We start from the raw sequence: 20,915 nt of genomic DNA, 5'->3' as shown, positions 1-20,915 counted from the left end.
TCTGAAGCCAGGAGCCAGGAGCCTCTTCCAGGTCTCCCACTTGGGTGCAGGATCCCAAGGCTTTGGGCCGTCCTCGACTGCTTTCCCAGGCCACAAGCAGGACAGCCGGGATTAGAACCAGCATCCATATGGAATCCTGGCGCATGCAAGATGAGGATTCTAGCCACTCTAGTCCTTCTCATTTCTAACCCCCAAAGTCTAACATGATGCCCAGTCCATAGTTGAACTGTCAAAAAATTTGTGTTGAGGATGAAATCTAGCAATGTGAATGTGAGAACTAGGTGTACCAACATTCAGACTTTCTGCAACAGCACAGGAAAAACTGCCTGCTACAATGCAATGCAAATACAGAAGTGAGCAGCTGCTCAAATGATTTGTTATCCAATGGTGACCCCTACTGGCCATAAGAGGAATAGCTAACTCAATGGTTACCATTCACATTCTGAACTAGCCACACATACTTTTTGTATCAACATATAGAGTACAGTTCCTTTGTTTTCCAGTCTTACTTGACCCAAATTGTTACTATCCAAGCCCAGGTCAATCATACACTTGTTCTGCTCCCACTCAGCGGACCTGTGATTGCAGTAATCTTTCCTGGTTAAATACCTCAGCCTCCTAGATATATTTTATTCCTTGGTCAGTGCCTCTTACATTCAATCATCCATTTTGAAAATGTAAAAGCCTCGATTCTTGTTATTAACTGTGTGATGGTGGACCCCTGAAATTTATAGAACCCAGCAGTTCATTTCCAAATGGCAAATCTGAAGCTGGAATCCACAGGTTAGGAAGAGCTGCACGTACGTTAAAAGTTTCACAAGCTCTAATCCTCATATATTAGACCAAACACTACCATTTAAGGCAAGAGGTATATTTATTTGAAAAGCAGAGAGACATGAGGGGTGGGGGGAAAGCAAAGAAACGAGAGCGAGCTCATCGGCAGGCAGCCGGGTCGGAAGCAGAGCAGCTGGAACTCCAATGAGCACTCTGCTAGCCACAGGAACCACAGCCCACCGCACCGTGGCAGCTCCCACTGGCTTATGACAAATATTTTGCAGCATTCCTTTGCTACCCAGATAGGAAATTTATGACCAACATGCACACCTTCCAGCTCCCCAGAGACAAGGATCAGCATACTGATTCTATAGTAAAATAAAGGTGAATAAAAAGAAAGACTTCCATGAATTCTATTCCAGTATACAAATGTCCAATGTAACTAAATTGAAGACATAAACGACAGCCCAAGAATGTACAACTCTAAGCTTCAGGGGTTGGTGAGAGCCACTGGGTTACAATCACTACCACGCCCTCCATTCCTTCCACCTCACGGCAAGGAACCTTCTCCCCCTTTGAGAGCTGAGGGATTCTCTTGCAGAAGCTCCCAGGGCTACACATACTGTCAGCAGTTGCACAGTGTAACCAGCGCAAGCTCCGTTCCCTTCATTTCCACATTCTCCTTCGCTTAACAGCCAGCTTTGTACGCAGCGCTCAGGCACCAAACACGACAGACCCGTGTCCACTCACATCCCCAAGCACACAGACAAGATTATGCCTCCGGTCCCTCTCTTCCTTGACAAAAACCACACTGTGTTCCAGCACTCCACTCCTCTCCATGGAAGGAAGCCCGTCCCAAGTCAGTCTGTCTCAGCAGAGCATTCCCCTGGCAACTGCTACCGGGTCATGTAAGTTTTGCCCAATAAGACTACACAGGAAGGGTGTAACTTGAGCGTTCCTGTGTCAGTGAATGAGAACATGCATCTGTTTCTGAGTCATGCTGCAGCCCTACAGGAAGCCAACCCACAGTGGAAGTGGAGATCCAGGGTCCTGAGTGACAGTCACCAAACCAGGGGCCCGTGTTTCCCCTGAACTCTGGGAGCTGCTGCTTCAGTCTCACCAACTGTCCTGGCAAAGCCGCAGCTGCTTCCAACTTCGCACCCTGACCTAGACACTGCGCTGTGCTCTGCCTAGTGTGGCCTTCCCAACACTGCTTCTCCTCTTTCTACTCCTTTCATTTTGTGTCCCCCATGGTTCAAAGTCCCTATTCTTTTTTTAAAGATTTATTTATTTTTACTGGAAAGGCAGATTTACAGGGGAAAGCATATAGAGAAAGATCTTCTGTCCACTGATTCACTCCCCAAATGGCCGCAATGGCCAGAGCTGAGCCCATCCGAAGCCAGGAGCTTCTTCTAGGTCTCCCACGCGGGTGCAGGATCCCAAGGCTTTGGGCCGTCCTCCACTGCTTTCCCAGGCCTCAAGCAGGGAGTTGGATGGGAAGCGGAGCAGCCAGGACACAAACTGGTGTCCAGATGGGATCCTGATGCATGCCAAGGTGAGGACTTCAGCTACTAGGCTACCGCACCAGCCCCCAGGGGTCCATTCCTAAGGTAAGAACCACTCTGGCAGTCTGTGAGCACTGTGGACCCCCTGCCAAAATGACGACTCTAACTGCATAAGATCAAATGCCAACTGCATTGAAGTAACTCTAACAATATTTTACGGCACTGTTGTGCCTCAGGACAAGCTGCTGCCTGCAACACCAACATCCCACATCAGAGAACAGGCTCTGCTTCTGATCCAGCTCCCCGCTAATGCGCCTGGGAAAGTAGATGAGGTGGCCCACGCACCTGGTCCCCTGCCACACATGTGGGAGGCCAGAGAGTTGTGGCTTCAGCCTGAACCAATTTCCGCTGTTGTAGATATTCAGGGAGTGAACGAGCAGATGGAAGATATTCTCATTCTTTTTCTCTCTCCCTTAACAAGTATATCTTTTTTAAAATGCCCAGATCCAGGGTCCTGAGTGACACTCCGTGACCAAATCAGGGGCCTGTGTTCCCTCAAATTTCTGATATGCAGGGTCAGCACTGTGACAAAGTGGGTGAAGCTATGACCCGCGACAATGGCATCCCAGTTAGGTACTGTTTCATGTCCTGGTTGCTCCACTTCCAATCCAATCTCCAAAAAATGTTTCTGATAGTATTATGTGCTTCATCAATCCATTAATTTAAAACATCTGATGGTGAGTTTAAGTACTCTAATTTCATAATATTTTGATATCTGCCTCAACAGTCATGTGATACGAAAACGTCTGTGACTTGCACTGCTACTGTGACTATTTAAAAAAAAAGATCCTTTTTTTTTTTTTTTTTAGTTCAAAGCCAGAGTTACAGAGAATTACAGGTATTGTAGCTGCTGGATCACTCCCCAGATGGCTACTATAGCTGGTGCAGGGCCAGACCAAAGAACAGTAGCAGGCAACTGGATCTGAAGTGCAGCAGAAGGACTTCAATGCGGTGCTGGCATCACAGATCGCAGCTTAACCATTTGTACAACACCAGCCCGGGCAAGTGTCTAGTGCGCTTGTCTAGTTCCCTCCCTTCTCTACACAAACTTGGCCATGTAGCTTGTTTAAAAAGCACCAAGTGTGACAGTGTTTGCACGTTGGGACATGTCCTCTTGGACTCCATTAGCCACGAAGAAGATACACAGAGGGAAACTAAGCCCCCAAACCTGGAAGTACCTGCCTGTCAATCCAGCTGCTGAAAGGAAGCACCAGCAGAATGACTCAAACAACGCAGACTGAGGGGTGCTAGAAATGCCACTTCAACCTACTGGCTTGCAGTGCTTTGCTTCCCATGTACTTCCCAACAGAAGGAGGTGCTTGAGCTCACCGCAGATGAGCAAGAGTTTTCCCCTTCAGACTTTGGGCACAGAGGCCCTTTGTAGGATGGAGGAGCCCAGGTTAACAACTCCGCGTTGCACAAAAAGGACCTGCTCTGCTCTTCACCACAGGACTATATACTAGGACTGCTACGGTTCAACAGGATCACAGCATCCTCTTCATTATTAACCCTAGAAGGCAGCTGAGGCGCTAGCACAGAACTTTCAACTTATCAAAGGAATTTATATCGCTTTCGTGTGTCAAGACGTTTCCCAAGCAGTCTGCAGATGCCAACCTCCTCAGGACAACTACAAGGCAGATGCTATTGTCTGGGTTAAATGACTTGTCCAAGGTCACGCAACAGGCAAAGCCAGGACTGGCAGGTGGAATCCATGTTCTGCTTTTTTATGGCCATTATCACTGTGCTCAGAGCACATGATGGGAGCTCCATAAAGGTCCAGTGGGCAGCACAATTCCAAGATGCCTTTATGGTTAAAACTAGGAATTTTTGACATAAAGTCTTCACTGACTGTAAAAATCAGTTTCTTTTTAAAGGACACATGCTCATGTACAGTAAGGAAGCCAATACGACTGCACCAAATAGGGATAGCGGGCACAGGAGCGTGCAGCAAACCCAGCTCCCCGGTCCACGCTAGCCTCCTCCACCCCGCGAACCTCCCCCACCCACAAACCAGGTTCTTGAAATCTGATGCCCATCAACTCAAGTCGCCAAGCACGCACTGCCCGGAACTGGCCTCACCCTACCCACGATTCCAAGAAGGCACGCCGGGGCGGGGGGAGTACTTTGGGGAACTTATTTTAACTTTTCCAACCGTTTTATTCACAAGAGCACGATCCGCAGGGCCCCGAGTGTCACGCCTCCTCCCGGCAGCCGCTCGCCCAAAGCTGACTCCGTGCATGAACCGGTCAGAGGCGGGAAAAGCCTCGGGGCGAACAGTGCCTAGTCCCCGGAAAATCCCACGACAGCGCGGGGAGGGCTCCGGGTAGCCGGGAGGGGGCGATGGTAACTGTGAACCGACTCCATGCTCTCACCTTGAACATGTTGCTAGCAGCGGTGATTCCGGCAGGGTCACCCCGGCCTTGGCCCCGCCTACTACAGAAAGGCGACTACGGGGGCCTGATAGGGCCTTGACTGGCCCAACCGCAGGCGCGCCGCGATGCGGGTGATGACTGTACAGGCAACTAGATCAGGCTCAACCATCCTGGACTGCAGCAACGTCACTTAGCTGCGGCACATAAAGCCCCGCCCTCCATGACGCTCCGCCCCTGCGCCGCTGGTTGCTAGGTGACAAGAAAGCCCCCCCTCCCCGCCTGAGTTGGCGGGGCGGCAAAAGGAAGCACCCGGAGGGAGGCGCGTAGAGGGAGGCGCCAGGCGCCTTTTGGCCCTGAGAATCGCCCTTGGCCTTCAGGATTGGACGCCCGGTGGTGCGCGCTGGGAAACCTGTCCTCAGAGGCTTCCAGGTGGGGGCGCTCAGCGGACTTCGGGTTTCTTGGAAAGCCTCGCATTCGGAAGTCGCCGATCGGAGGCCTACGTTTATCTCTCAAAAGGTTATTAGGGCTAAAAAAAAAAAAAAAAAGGTTATTAGGGCTTTCTTAAAAATAAGATTTATCTATTTATTTTGAAAGTCAGATTTACAGAAATACAGATATCTTCCACCTGCTGATCCATTCCCCCAGATAGTTACAAAGGCCTTCACTGCACCTGGGAGAAGCCAGAAGCTAGCAGCTTCATCCAGGTCTCCCACATAAGTGCAGGGTTTCCCAAACCACGAGCAGGGAACTGGATCGAAACTGCAGCCCCTTCCTGAACTCAAACTGGCGCCCCACATGGCATGCATTGGCCATACCCGTTATGTCACAATGCTGCTGCGGTTTTAGCTTTTTTACCATTCACTAAAGGTTTCTCAGGCTGTAAATTTAAACTAATTTCTCATATTCTTGAGTTGCCCAAGGCTTTTGTCTCTTTAAAACACTGACACATAACCACCTCACTAGAAATCAAATGTTTGTCCATTAGAAGTAACCGGTAATGACAATAATTATTTACAAGCACTGAATATTGCATTTGTTGTATGCACACATCTGACCTCAATGCATTTACATAAATTCACCTAATCTTTGACACAATCTAAGGAGGTGGGCACAATCATTGCCCCCAATCATCAGATGAAAGAAAGGCAGAGAAAGTAAGTCACTCATACAAGGTCACACAGAAAGTGAGAAGCAAGAATCCAATCCTAGAAGTCACCCGTGGCGCTGTGTGCAAGCCTCAAGTGTTGCACCAGGTCTTACACATTTCAGTCTGTGTTTCTGAACAAATCCCAGCCAGGTAGGCGTAGGGAGAACTTCGGGATCTGTGTGGTGGTCTGTCCCTGCCCTCCCGTGGGCCAGTACTGGGAACACAGCTGTGGTTGAAGAAGTGGCTTTCTCATTGCTGTCAGAAAAATGTACCCCTGGAGATAGAGTGGGGCATGGCCAGAAGTGCATGTAAGGAAGACCCATCAGAGGATCTGGGCTTTGCATGCTTGGGGACAGTTCAGGGAAGCAGAGCTTCGTTTTAGATTGCGTGTTAGCAATCAGGTGTTGGCCTGAACTGCTTTGGCCTGAACTCCTGGCTGCTTTGCTTTTGCTCCAGAGAACTGCATATTCCAAGCCATGCCCAGCCCTGGGGAGAAGTACTGACTGCACGCTGATGGTAATGTGACTTCACACTTACACAAAAGTGCAAAGCCCGGTGATAAGTGAGGGCAGGAGTTCATGATTCGGGGAGTATGTGAACTTGATTGGGGGAAAATAGCTTCATTTTTACTCACCTCTAATTGAACTTTAGCATTTCTTTCAGTTACCATGCTTGCAGACGACAGATCACAATAGTGTGAGCAATATCACTGTCATGGAAATAAAGCATGAGTGTTTCATGACACCCAGGAAAGGTATCTCGAAACAACATTTGTGTTAATTACTTCAAAACCACACTAGTTATCAGCTCTCATTTTTAATGCATAAAGACGACACTACTGCAATTTGCTTTTTAAAACATTTTGACAATTTCAATATAATTGAAGACCTTTATCGTCCGATGTATCTTAGGTTAAGCCTCTTAACAACATAGTTACCCAATGGACCTGTCCATAGGAGTCTCTTCTCCCAAAAGAGAAGATAAAGACCCCTAGTTTAGTAGAAAGACTAAAGAATTTGGGAGCCACATCTACTTCAGAGTCATGCTTCAAAGACTAGTAAGAAACGCAGAGGAGCCAGTAGGTCATTTAACATCCTCTCTCACTAGGTTTGCCAAGGCAGCAACTGAACTGTAGAGAGGGTAGGTGATTTGCCCAAAGTCTTACAGAAATTTGATTTAAAAAAAATGGAAGGCCAGCAAATAAAAGCAAACCCTGTACTCTACTGGACACTGGTGACTGATTCCATAGTTAGCCAGACACCTGCCCTCAGCAAGCTTGTTGGGGTAATTCTGGGGAAATGGTAAGACTGAACTAGTGTGCTAAAGCGTTCATTCCGGCAGTAATGGAAAGATGAATGGGAGAGACTAGAAACAGAGCAGCTAGAATGCAATGGAGAGGTCGCTTGTCTTTCCTACATACCACATATTATGTTTAGGACACAAAGAGTCTTAACTAACCAACATTAGGAAAGGCACAGGGCCTTCCCTTTAAAAAAGGCTTCTGGGATTGGCACAACAATCATATGGTGTTCCAGTATAATCCCAACAGTGTTATTAGATTATGTCTTCAAAAGCTGAATTTATGTGCTTGCAGAGAGCTCCATCATGAGGAAAACATATGGTTCCCCAATTGTTAAAGGGACGGCTATTCGCAAAGCAGATAAGAGCACTCCCAAAAAAAAAGTCCATTTTGCTGCTACTGTCGAGACCAGGATCTTTCTACCGTAAGTGCCTCTTCACCTATATGCCTTGTATCACTCTTCATAATTGTACAGTTCGTAAATGCTGCTTACAGAGGTGATACCCAACACCTCTTGCATAAACGAGAGGCATTTTGAGTTTTAAAAATTACTTTCCAATTGAATAACAATATTGTAAATGTAGCATTTTATGATGTGCAAAAGCTTGTTAATACACATCTGTTTGATCTGATGCTACCATGTGACATAGTTCTCCTGAGTATTACTATCTTTTCTAAATGAAGCCAGGACTGGGAGAAGGTAAGTGACTCATGGGGTAGGCAGCTTGTAAAATGCTATCAGGTGAGATCCAAAGCTTGGCTTCTGCGCTTCAGAGCGGAGAGAGGAATTCCAAAAGCGGTATTACACAGCATCGAGCTAGTACTTCTCTTGCACGTAGCTCTGAGAAGACTGATGGGCAAGAGGATGTTGCAGAGGGGGACCCCAGCAATCTTTCAGTGCTGGGCCATAATCAGAAGCAGAAGAATTCTCTGACCTGTCAGGAATGAGCCTGGTTCAAGGCAAAATCTAGAGAAGGGAGATTCTTTTTCTAGGGCATAGTCCTCAGCCCCCAGAACAGAACTGGGCCTCCAGTAACTGACTATTCCACATTCCATTTTCATTGCACTTGAGCTAGTTGGACCATGTTTTTAAGAAACAACTGTAACAGAACCCTTTTAGGCCTTGGATGTTTCAAAAAGCAACTTATCTCCTCATACTTTTATTTACAACATGTGTGCCTCTTAATAATTAATTTATAATATGTAATCCTCTTCATGATAAAGCTCTAGCCAGTACATTTTTTTAACCTCAAAGGGAATATTCTTTATCCTCATTCTGACTTCATTCTGTAAGTGACCAGTTCCAATTCCCACATCCAAGTGTTCCTCATTAGGTCAGCCTTAGCACAAGAGGTGGGGCGGTACGGAAAGAGGATGCAGAAACAGAGTTCTCCAGGATTTGGGGGAAATGAAAACACTTCATACAAATTAACCTCTTTTCTTCCCCCAGATTTAATAAAGAGACATCCATTGGAATCATACAGAGAGCCTGGTTAACCTACATGGACAGGATGCTGTTCCGACTGTTAAAGCATACCATTTGTGCAGCGGTAGGAATTGTCCTTTTTGTTTTCTCCCAACAATTTAATTACTTATCAAGCTAAGAGATCTTTTAATTCAAGATAGGCTAGATATCTTTCTTTATCATTTCTATTTGAGTCTAATAATATTGCACTGTTATTAGATTGAAGGAATATTTCTGGATTAATTTTTAACGTGGATGACTTTTTTCATTTTTATTTATTTATGTTATTTATTTGGAATGCAAAAAGGAAAGAGACAGACATTTCCCATCTGCAGACTTACTTTCCAAAAGCCCACACGAGCTGAGCAGGGCTGAGCCAGGCTGAAGCCAAGAACTGCAAACTCAGTCCAAGTCTTCCACATGAGTGGCAGGGAGCCAAGTACTTGAGCCATCACCTGCTGCCTAGAACTGAAACTAGAGCTGGAAATCAAACCCAGGCACTCTGATGGGATTGGATGTCAGTGGCATCTTAACCCTGCCTGTAATGTAAATGATTCTCATTTCTTTGGCTGAAATTAATATATTGCTGAGGTTTGTAAATTTTATTTTATTCCTTATGTGAAAATGTGAGATACTGATCTCCCAACATAAAATCTCTGGATTGCAAATGCCATTACTGCCAGCATTGTGGCACAGTGGGTTAAGCTTGTATCTGTGATGCCAGTATCCCATGTGGGTGTAAGCTCAAGTCCCAGCTGCTCTACCTCCAGTCCTGCTTTCTGCTGATACACCGGGGAAAAGCAGTGGAAGACAGCCCAAGTGTTTGGGCTACTGCCACCCATGTGGGAGACCTGGATCAAATTCCAGGCTCCTAGCTTTGGCCTGGCCCAGCCCCAGCTGTTGAGGCCACTTGGAGAGTAAACCAACAATTGGAAAATTTCTCCATATCTCCTTCTCTTTTAAATAGATGAAACAAATCTTTTTAAAAAGTAACTTTTACAGACCTGGCGCAGTAGTCTAGTGGCTAAAGTCCTCGCTTTGTGCATGCTATGATCCCATATGAGCACTGGTTGTAATCCCAGCTGCTCCACTTCCCATCCAGCTCCCTGCTTGTGACCTGCGAAAGCAGTCAAGGACAGCCCAAAGCCTTGGGACCCTACACCCACGTGGGAGACCCAGAAGAAGCTCCTGGCTCCTGGCTACGGATCAGTTCAGCTGTTGCAGCTGCTTGGGGAATGAACGAGTGGATGGAAGATCTTTCTCTCTGTATATCTGCCTTTCCAATAAAAATAAAGCTTTTTTAAAAAGTAACTTTACCTCTTCCCACCGAAGCAATTGCAATCTAGTGCTCCATTCTATAATATATGTCCAATTTCCTTGCAGCATTGTTTGCGACAGCAGAGTAAATGACACAGCATCTGCTGATGAGATGCTGGCTAAATAAGTGTCGATGCTTTCACAGCATTCAACTTTGTCACATTGTCCCAGAAAGCTCATTTGTGAAGAAGGCAGATACAGAACAATGTGAAGATAAAGATTCTATTTGAGTGAAAAACAAGACCCATAACAGAAGCATGTCTTCTCTCTTCCCATGAAACTGATCCTGGCAATCCCAGCAGAGTAATCAGCCTCCCTTGGTAGAGTACCAAACAGTCGCCTAATAAAAGAACCCATAGTGTCAGAGCCTGTTCTACAGAGCAGCACATTACGGGAATTTTAGCAGCTCTGCAAAATCACCAAGTCTGAGCAATGTGTACCCTTCTTCACCACCTGCCCCACAGAGCCATTTCTGATGTCAGAACAGAATGCCTCCAAGTAACCCACTCCCCAGGGAACCCACGACACTTTAGGCCCATTGGCCATTACCTTCACATAGGGTACTTGTATTTAATTATTATAAAATACTAGTCTTGTACTTTTAGACTTATAGTAATGGGAAGAAATTAAATTTTTCTACTATCCTATTGTTTCAAGTAAATATTTTACATAAAAAAACCTTCACCCATTTTCTTCATTGAAACATTGGTTATTCAGTAGCATGTTATTTAACTCCATGGTCGTGTAATTTTTTAAACTTTGTTCCCATTGTTGATTTTGTTTTATAGCTTCTCATTTTAAGGAATGTATAGTAACTGTGTAATAGAGACTATCATATCCAGATGTGAAGATGTAGTGCAGTATGCATCTCTACTTCCAAATCAAAGATGGACTCCCAATGAAACTTGACAATAGGATGTTGGACTCTCTGCCATTGTCCATACCTATAATGTCAGGATACACTTAAATAGCAGAATGATGGACTTAATGACTGTTTATGAAGAACTATACTACTGTAATAATATGGGGGAAAACAGTTGGGGGGAGGGAATTTAGGAAGGGGTTAAGGGCCTATGGAATTGTATTATACAATTAAAAATAAAATAGAAGAAAAACCAAAAAACCTTTAACCAGATTTTTATATGATTAACAGTAGCACAAAGATCGGTTGAGGGCATTTGGGGAAAACATAGGAACTTTAGGATCACACAGATCCAAGTTTGAATCCTGTTTTCCTTTACCAGTATGCTTTTGTATAAGTTAGAAAAACTCCCTGAGTTTCAACCTTTTCTTCGGTAAAATGGGAATGATAATATTCTAAAACTATTGCAGTTGTATGAATTAAATGAGATTATTGTGTAAGGCGCCTAACACGGTGTGCAGCACATCAAGGTGCTTCAAAGCTGGTAACTGACTATTCTTATTATCATACCCACGTTACAGTAATTCCTTCAGCATCAGCATCAGACACTTGTTTAGCATGTGCTGTTTCTCAGGCACTATGCTAGATGCTAGGAGTGTAGTGGTAAAGAAGAAAGACGCTGTTCCTAGTTTCATGAAGCTTACCGTCTAGTGGCCTAGCAATGTGGTCAGACACATTTCTCGGTAATTATCACCCACTGTAAGAAGCAGAGCCTGCCATCTGTGGAAGGGACAGATATTTAAACTTAGAGACCAACAAGATGAAGTAACTAACTGAAGGCTGCGAAGCCGGCAAGTGCAAGAGCCTAGAGGAGAAGTGAGCCTGGTCGAGCATACTCTACCATCACCGCTCCTGTTCAGGTCAGGAAATTCCATCTGGGCAGGTTCTACTTTGCATTTACGGGACTCTCCTCTATTTTAGGAATATCATGTGACACATGAAATACTGAAGCAAGTGAGCCCCTTGGAGGCTAAACTTGTTAAAGATCCAAGCATGAAGTGCAAAGTCAGATTCAGGTAATGTGTCTGTGCTGATTTATTTCAAGAAGTACCTAGGTAATATGAAGAAGTCCTAGAAATTCACTTTTCTAGATCTAAGATGCTTCTCAGGATAGGGTTACAAAATGCACATGTGCTCTTTAGTTACATGGGTGCAGGGTCCCAAGACTCTGGGCCTTTCTCGACTGTTTTCCCAGGCCACAAGCAGGGAGTTGGATGGGAAATGGAGCAGCCAGGATACAAAACGGTGCCAATATGGGGAACCATGGCACATGCAAGGCGAGAATTTAGCCACTAGGCTATCACACTGGACCCTTCTTTTCTTTCTTTGTTTCTTTGAAAGGCAATGATGGAGCTGGCATTGCATTGTAGCAGTAAAACTGTCACCTGCAGTGCCAGCATCCCATATGGGTACTGATTTGAGAGCCAGCTGCTCCACTTCTGATCCAGCTCCCTGCTAACACAACTGGTAGAGCAGTGGAGGATGGCCCAGTGCTTGGGCCCATATCCATGTGAGAGTCCTGGAAGAAGTTCCAGGTTGCTGGCTTTGCCTGCCCAGCCCCAGCCATTGCAGCAATTTGAGAACTGAACTATCAGAAGAAAGGGGTGTGTGTGTGTGTGTGTGTGTGTGTGTGTGTGAGAGAGAGAGAGAGAGAGAGAGAGAGAGAGAGAGACTCTGTTTTTCAAATAAATAAGTAAATCTTAGGGGTTAAAAAAAAAAGCACAATAACAGAGATCTTCCATCTGCTGTTTCATTCCCCAAATGCCTAAAAAAGCCAGATCCAGGCCAGGCCAGTTTCAGGAACCAGAGGCTCCATCCTGGTCTCCCATGTGGGTGGCAGGGGCCATCATGTGTCATTTTTCCAGGCACATTAGCAGGAAGCCAGATTGGAAGCAGAACAGCCAGGACTGGAACCTTAACTGGCATTCTGATATGGAATGCTGGTGTTGCAGGTGGTAGCTTACCCACTAAGTTTCATTGCTGGCTGCTCACCACCAGTTCTTTATATGTTCTGGGCATAGCCTTAACCTTGTGCACAAGAAAGACCTGAGTTATTTTAAGTACAAAGGGGGAGAAAAAACTGAGCTCAAAACTTCAAGCCTAATGTTTCCTTTTTTGGTCTTTATTCCAGATTTAGTGGCGAAAAATTTCCACCTTTCATCGTGTTTAAAATTTTTCTTCAAACTGAAGGCCATGGATACAAATATCTTAGTGGGAAAAATATGCTAAAGCCATGCAGTGAGGTAACATTTCATAATGTACATTTTATGTTAATTTACCTCCTTCGCATCTAGGTATGATCTGAATTACCTTCACAGTCTACAGAGCAGGTTGTTTCATCATTAAACAGCTCACTAGGCAGGTTGTGCTTTTTTAAGCACTGTGTTGCCAAGTGTCTCCATTTATTAGCTAAAAAGCATTTGGAATGAATTACTTAATAAGATCCTACGGAAAAAAAATCCATCCGTTTTCTTTGTATTAAATTTTTGGTTTGTTAATAATAAACTAAAGCAGCAGAGTGGTTGATCAGGGCTTTTAAATTATGCAGAACATCTGAGGCAATTTCATTTGTCTTATTGGAATTTTGCTGTTGTGTGATTCTGGTAGAATATTTAAGGAAAAAATATGTCCTGGAGTATGCTACTGAAAAGAACCTGCAAAATCTTTATCTCTGCATACCTGTGATCTTGTCATACTTTTCAGTTCCATGAATATTCACCATAATTGTGTGTTCAGCACAGGACTCACTTGGGGATCTTGTTAAATGCTGTCCCTGCCCCTGCTGCCACTGGTCCATGAGCCACACTTTGAATAGCAGGGATCTCCAGCAGAGATTTTACTCCTTTGGGCCTTATTCCTGACTATAATGGAGTTTTAAAGGTGAACATTCTCATATTTAGCCTTTTATAAATCATACTTCAAAAGTTATTTTCTCGTAACCACAGGAAGGTCTCCTGCTGCAAATATTTACACAAAAGTGCAGCTCATTGGAAGCCATGAGATGTAGCATTTTCTCAGGAGAGTGGACCACCCAGCCTGGTGGCTTCTGAGCAGGTCCAAGCAGTCGGTGCACCGACTCCCAAGAGCATTTGAGAAACAGCATGGGCTGCTCCTCTCTGCATGCTCAACCAAGGGAGGAGAGCACTGAGCTCTGCTTCAGAAATGCGTCACACAGACGACATGTTTGCCTTATGGACCATGGTGTTTCCAAAACACTATTGCTTGTTCATTTATGTATATTGGTTTCCAATGTGAAAGTGTATGAAAATGTATGGAAGTCTGCTCTGAATAAGCTCATTGTTGTCCCTGTTTTGAGGTTGTATAATGGAGCTGTTCCAGGAATTGAAATGCCCAGGATTGAGGGGATGACAACCTTGGAGGCACTGGCCAGAAATCATTGTACTTGAGTATACTTAAAAGGCTCACAGAAAAATAGAATTAAAAGATAATATACAGGGAGATGTTGTGGCACATTAGGTTAAGCTATCACTTAGGGTGACCCCCCTACATCAGAGTGCTTGGCAGGGAGTCCCACTTCTATTTCTAATTTAGTTTCTTGCTGCAGTTGATGGTCCAAGGACTTGCTCCTACCCACCCATGTGGAAAACCAGGTTGGAATTCCAGGCTCCTGGTTTTGGCTAGCTCCAACCATAGCTGCTGTGGGCATTTGGGGAGTGACTCAATCGATGAAAGATCATCCATCTACTGGTCCACTTCCCACATGCCCACTGCAGCCATGGCTGGGCTACACCAAAGCCAGGAGCCACAAAGGAACTCCATCTGGGTCTGTCACATGAGTAGCAACAGCCTGAGCACTTGGGCCATCTTCTGTTGGCAGGTCCATGAGCAAAAAGTTGAATCATAAGTGGAATAGCCACAACAAAACCAAAACAAAACAAAACAACTAAGTGAAGCAGCCAGGACTTGAGCCAGCATTCAGATGTTGGATGCCAATATTCCAAGTGGCACCCTAACCCACGCTACTACAATCCTAACTCCAAATAAATCTGGAGAAGGTAATATGTATCTTTTATGGATTTTGCAAAGACTTCTTCATGTATTAAAACATCCAAATACTATATAATAACTTAAAGTCTACTGAACTTATGAAGTAACTGTAGAATATAGAAAAATAGCCTAGATATAACATGAAAATATGCTTTGTGCGTTTCTTTTCTATGCTGCAACTTTCACTCTCCTGGGGTATCACTGTAATAGTCGCCATGCATCCTTAGTTTTTTTCCCATGCAGATATGTACACAGTGGAAATTTGGTTTGTTCTTACTATAAAAATATAAGCATACTGTCCAGCTTGAATGTTTCTCTAAAGTTTTTTTATGGATTTTTAATGATGCGAGCATTCCAAACTTGAAAAGAACAGTTAGGGATTCATTCTCCCTTTTGTTCAGCTTCAAAACAAACTCTGATAACATTTGAATTTATGGCTGACAGAAAATTTGTAGAAGTGGAATTTCTTGCACATTAAGCTTACACACTGCTCTTTGAACAAAGGGATTGTGTCTTCAGCTAGCACATCCAATTTTTCCCAAGTTTACTTACTTCTTAATATTAAGTGAATGAGTCAGTTTTAGTCCATTCAGATGTTTAGTCTAAGTTCACTTATAAGTGAGGGAGAACGTCACAGATCTTTTCGTTAGTGTTCCATCTTTTCCTTCCTTCTAGGTACCACAATTCCATTTCCATAGCACTTTTCAACTGCACTCTTTATGTGCTCATTTATAAAAACAAGTGGAAGGATGTGGAATAGCCTCAACCCCTCTGGGGGAGAACAGGATTGATACTGATTGGCCACGGTGCCAGAGCTACAGTAATCACAACAGTGAGCGCATATAGCTCAGTAGCAGACAACAGAGAATTTCGAACCATGCATAGATTATCAGTTGATCTTCATCGAAGGTGCCAAGGCAGTTCAAGTGGTGCTAGAACAATTGGCTAGCAATGTGTTAAAAAAGAGATCTTGTTAAGCCAAGCACAGACAGGACTGACTGCATCATCTCACTTATATGTGGAATCTAAAAAAGTCACTCTTATAGAAGTTGAAAATAAAATGGTGGTTAACAGAGACTTGAGAATAGCAGGGGTGAGTGAGGATGAAAAAAGGTTATTTAACAGGTGCTAGCTGATAGCTGGCCAGAAATACACAGCTCTGGTGTTCTCTCGCACAGCAGAGTGACTGTAATGTAGTATGTATTTTATGAAGAGTTTGAAGGAAAAATTGGGAGTTTCCATGTTGAAGAAATGTTAAATATTTGAGGAGATATATTTACCTTCATTGAACATTACATAGAATGTATAAATGTATTGAAACATCACATGGCATCCCCTAGATATGTACAATTTCATGCATCTGACATAAATTTTTAAAGATTTTTAAATGACAAAAAAGGATGACATAAAAAGATCGTGTTTTAGCTGAGCACTCTAGTGATGTATCTTCTGAATGATGATTGTCCACCTCTGGTCCACCAGAGATTACTTTAAAGCCTTGCTATTCACAGTGTAATCCACAGCCCTACAGCACTGGGTGCCTCATAGGAATCCAGAGTCTCAGGCCCCACCACTGCTGTCCCCTCCCACCAAATCAACATCTGCATTAAGGCCCATACCATTTGAAATCACTGTTCCAAAGGTGCCCTCCCCGTACCCTGGAACACCTCTAGTTGATTGACAGGGTTTTGTTTTGTTCTGTTTTTAAAGATTTATTTAATTGAAAGGCAGAGTTACAAAGAGAGAGAGGGGGAGAGAAGAGGTCCTCCATCCACTGCACCACTCTGCAAGTGGTTGCAATGGCCAGGGCTGGACCAGGCCAAAGACAGAAGCCCAGAGATTTTTCTGGGTCTCCAACGTGGGTAGCACAGGCCCAAATACCTGGGATATCATCCATTGCTTTTTCTAAACTATTAGCAGGGAGCTGAATTGGAAGTGGAATAGCCAGCATATGAACCAGTGCCCATATGGGATGCTAACACTGCAGATTTTGGTTTCACTCACTAAGCCACAATGTTGGTCCCAATTGGCAGTTCATAATGCATAACATCCAGTAACTTACTGAAAATCCCTGCCCTGGGGTGGGCATCTTTTACAGCAGTCAAGCTGCCATTTGAGATACCTGTATTTTCTATAAGAGTGTTAGGATTCAAACCCCAGCTCTACTCTGATTCTAGCTTCTTGCTCTTGGACACCCTAGAAGGCAGCATACAATGCCTTAAGTCCTTGAGTCTTTGCCACCCACATGGGAGACTTGTATTAAATTTCTGGTTCCTGGCTTCCACCAGCCCAGCCTTGGCTGCTGTAGGCATTTGGAAAGTGAACCAGTGGATAGAAAATCTCTGTCTCTCTACCTTCCAAATAAAATTAGTAAATATTTCTTAAAATCCCTAACCTTTTGAGACTTGAGGATTTTTTTAAATAAAAGGAATGTTATTGCTACCAATAGGTACCCTTAGTGAACATATTTCTATCAAGTATGATCTTACTCTATGTGGTATTTCACTGAATTCTCATAAAAACTCTAACATTTGAGGGGCTTAAGAAATTCCATTAAAATGCATATTATGAGAAAACTATGCATACATGAAATATTGAAAGTTTTTGCACCAAAATAAATGTGAATTTTAATTTTCCACAAGCTGTGAAGTACTCTCACGTGATCTCATGTTATCTTCATCTTATTTATGAAGCAGAGACAGAGACAAATCTCCCATCCACTCATTCTCTCAGGTACATTTGAGGAATGCAGATCAGAAGCAGAGCAGGCAGGACTCAGTCCCCGGCACTCTGATAGGAATGCAGGCATCATGGGTAATGGTTTAACTGACTGTACCGCAAGAACTACCACTGTCTTTATGCTTGACATACTAATTTTCCAGTGCCCTTGCTGTGGCACACTGGGTAAAGCTGGTGTCTCTGAGGCCAGCATCCCATCTGGATGCCCATTCGAGTTCTGCGTTTTCCACTTCCCATCCAGCTGCCTGCCTGTGGCCTGGGAAAGCAGCAGAAGATGAGCCAAGTTTTTGAGACCCTGCACCTATGTGGGAGACCCAAAAGAATCTCTTGGCTCTTGGCTTCTGTCTGGCCCAGCCCTGGCCATTGCAGCCACTAGGAAAGATGGAAGACTCTAGCTCTTTCTCTCCACCTCTTCCTCACTCTGTAACTCTTTCAAATAAATAAATCTTACAAAACATTTTTAGAAACTAACTTGCCTACAGTCTGACAGTTACAAGGTGAAGGAGCCCAACTCTGAAGCCCACAGAAGTTGAACCAATCCTAAGAGTCAGAAGTCAGGCTAAGCAGCAGCACACACATCCTCCTTGAGGACCCTGTGGTCACTCTGCCGATGAGTAACTCAGAACCTAGGGACTTGTTCAACCCCGAGACTTGAATGCTCATCTCTGCTATCTGTACATATTTTGAAGCTAAAACAACCTCAAAAGTTTTGGCTTTGTTTATTTTGCAACTGTACTTAAGTGAACCGTAATAGTAATAGTAACTATTAAAATAATAACTGATGGTTGTTATTCTTGTTCTAAATCAAGAAGCCTGTTTCAGTGCCGGGATACCAGTTACTACTCACCCTCATGACGAAATTTCCAGTAGGAATGAGAAAATGACTTTAGATAGTGAAGTAACTTTACAGGAATTCCCAGCAGGGGTAGGGAAGTGACTTTACAAATTTAAGTGGGAATCTAGGCCAACAGGTAGCCCCAGGGCAGTTGGGGGTGGGGGGAGGCTCAGGATCAGTGTTATGAATATCCTGGGAAGTGTCTGCTTTAGAAATCTCTCCTCCTGGACCCTTGGAGTCACCCACCAGGAACAGAACCTACCTCTTGGCCTCGCTCCGATGGGCTACTATGCTGGATCTTATCTGTCTGCCTCCCCTTTGGGGACCAGGCTCTTCTTTGCCTTCTCCTCCTGTCCAGGACTTGCCTGAGCCTGGGTGTACATGGTGGGTGTCTGAGAATCAACATCGTGACCACTGGATGGCAAACATTGCTCAGACACCATCTCACATAGGCAGAAATAAGCCAGACATAGCTGAGAACTGAGACTTGGAGAGACTGCTGGTGGTGACCGAGGGGGCCAGTGTAGGAAGGAACTGACAATGAAGACTTTTCTAAGTAACTGGAGTTAAAGTAACTTATAATTATGCCTAAAGAAATTCCTACAGCAGCAATGTACAATTATTTGCTTTTACCTTTGGTGTCACTGTGGGTCTGGTTAATTAGTACCCACAGGAAATGAATAGGAGAAAGCATAATGGAGAGATGGTCCAATATTGGTTTGTTTGTTTGTTTGTTTGTTTCATTTTTTTAGAGATTTATTTATGGGGCTGGAGTTGTAGCATACTGGGTTAAGTCACCACCTGCAACACTGGCTCTCTGTCTCTCCCTCTTTTTCTGTGTTACTCTCACTTCAACCTGGCCTTATTTGGAGAGTGAACCTTCAGAAGGAAGTGCAGTGTGTGTGTGTGTGTGTGAGTGTGTGTGTGTATGCACCCTTCTGTAACTCTTATGAGAGAGAGGGAGAGAGAGAGCGAGCGAGCGCTTGCATCTACTGGTTCACTCTCCCAATGGCTGCAATGGTTAGGGCTAGACCAGGCCAAAGGCAGGATCCTGGAACTCCATCCTGGCCTCCCACATGGGCACCAGGGGCCAAGCACTTAAACCATCTTCTACTGCTTTCCCAGATGCATTAGCAGGGAGCTGGATCAAAAATGGAACAGAAGCCCAGCACGGTAGCCTAGTGGTTAAAGTCCTTGCCTTGCACATGCCAGAATCCTACATGGGTGCCAGATCGTGTTCTAGCTGACCCACTTCCATCCAGTTCCCTGTCCGTGACCTGGGAAAGCAGCCTTTGGGACCCTCCCACCCATGTGGGAGACCTGGAAGATGCTTCTGGCTCCTGGTTTCAGATTGGCTCAATTCCCATTATTGCAGCCACTTGAGGAGTGAATGAGCAGATGGAAGATCTTTCTTTCTGTCTCTCCTTCTCTCTTTATATCTGCCTTTCCAATAAAAAATGAATAAATGTTAAATAAAAAGTGGAGCAGCCAAGACTCAAACTAGTGTTCCTATGCAGTGCCAGGGTCAGCAGCTTAGCCTGTCATTAATTACAATGCCACCTCAAATACTGTTTTTACATAGATAGTGTACAGAAACTAACAAAGCAAAAAACAAAAACTATATACCTTTGAGAAGGTTCCATGCCACCATTGCTGTCCCTTCAATTTAGTACATTTACCTAGTTTTCCCTTTTGCACTTTCCATATGTATCTGTGGAAGCTTTTATATTTCAAAGAATAAATAAAAGAGAAACAGTCTTGATAACAAGAGGGAGACTTTGGCATAGAGGAAGCGAATTGTGAACCTGTCTCCAGCATTCTTCTAAAGCCTGGAATCAGCATTGTAACCTCCATTTCCCCCTTTCACTGATGATCACATTCTGACATGTTGTGGGCTGTGGAGCTGATTTACATTGCTTTAGCTGAGCACTCAGGAATCAGGCCTAAGGCAGTAGCACCTGGCCTTTGCAGACTCATTGACGTCCTATTGTCCTGTTAATGGACTTGGGGGGAAGAGGAGATAATATGTAATAAGGAGGCTTTGGAGCAGACGGCTCCCAGCACTTCTACCACCACCATGGTCTCCGTGTGCTTTTCACTTGGACATTCCCCGTGCCTACTATGCCAGCTCAGCTGAAGAATTCTAATCTGTCCAGGCATTTTCATTATTGTGAGACTGGCTTTTTACACAATGTGAACTTGGAGGTTAATGTCAATGATAATGTCTTACAAAAGGGCCTTCTATTATTCCTACTGTTTTGGGTGTCCCCATTGACCTTATGCTAATCAAGGGACCTGTGTTTAGGGTTTCATCCTTTCCTTAATCTTTAGGTTCTCCTTTTCTTTGTAATACAAGATTAGGCTGTAGGATAAGAATTGTAGCAGGAATTTCTATTGTTTTTGGATAAAGCAGATGGCATGGTTGTCCTTAGAAACACCCACTTGACCATGACGTGGAAAGTCTGAGCCAG

General features: G+C 44.3%; 2 protein-coding genes across 2 annotated transcripts in view; one reads left to right on the top strand and one right to left on the bottom strand.

The window, feature by feature from the left end:
• APOO (apolipoprotein O) overlaps positions 1–4,874 on the bottom strand; it is a 54,798-nt gene extending 49,924 nt beyond the window's left edge. Inside the window, exon 1 of the mRNA XM_058658986.1 lies at positions 4,712–4,874. Within this exon, the coding sequence (XP_058514969.1) occupies positions 4,712–4,720 (9 nt within the window). The 5' untranslated portion in view covers positions 4,721–4,874. The remainder of the gene's footprint in view (positions 1–4,711) is intronic.
• Positions 4,875–4,983: 109 nt separating this feature from the next.
• Positions 4,984–20,915, top strand: part of CXHXorf58 (chromosome X CXorf58 homolog) — a 29,366-nt gene continuing 13,434 nt past the window's right edge. Inside the window, exons 1-5 of the mRNA XM_058658754.1 lie at positions 4,984–5,227; positions 7,453–7,582; positions 8,609–8,708; positions 11,784–11,878; positions 12,994–13,105. Of these exons, the coding sequence (XP_058514737.1) occupies positions 7,464–7,582; positions 8,609–8,708; positions 11,784–11,878; positions 12,994–13,105 (426 nt within the window). The 5' untranslated portion in view covers positions 4,984–5,227; positions 7,453–7,463. The remainder of the gene's footprint in view (positions 5,228–7,452; positions 7,583–8,608; positions 8,709–11,783; positions 11,879–12,993; positions 13,106–20,915) is intronic.

This window comes from Ochotona princeps, chromosome X, assembly GCF_030435755.1.
Source record: "Ochotona princeps isolate mOchPri1 chromosome X, mOchPri1.hap1, whole genome shotgun sequence".
Taxonomy (NCBI): Eukaryota; Metazoa; Chordata; class Mammalia; order Lagomorpha; family Ochotonidae; genus Ochotona; species Ochotona princeps.
Note: the sequence above shows the minus strand (reverse complement) of the source record. Positions and strands in the feature narration are given on the sequence as shown.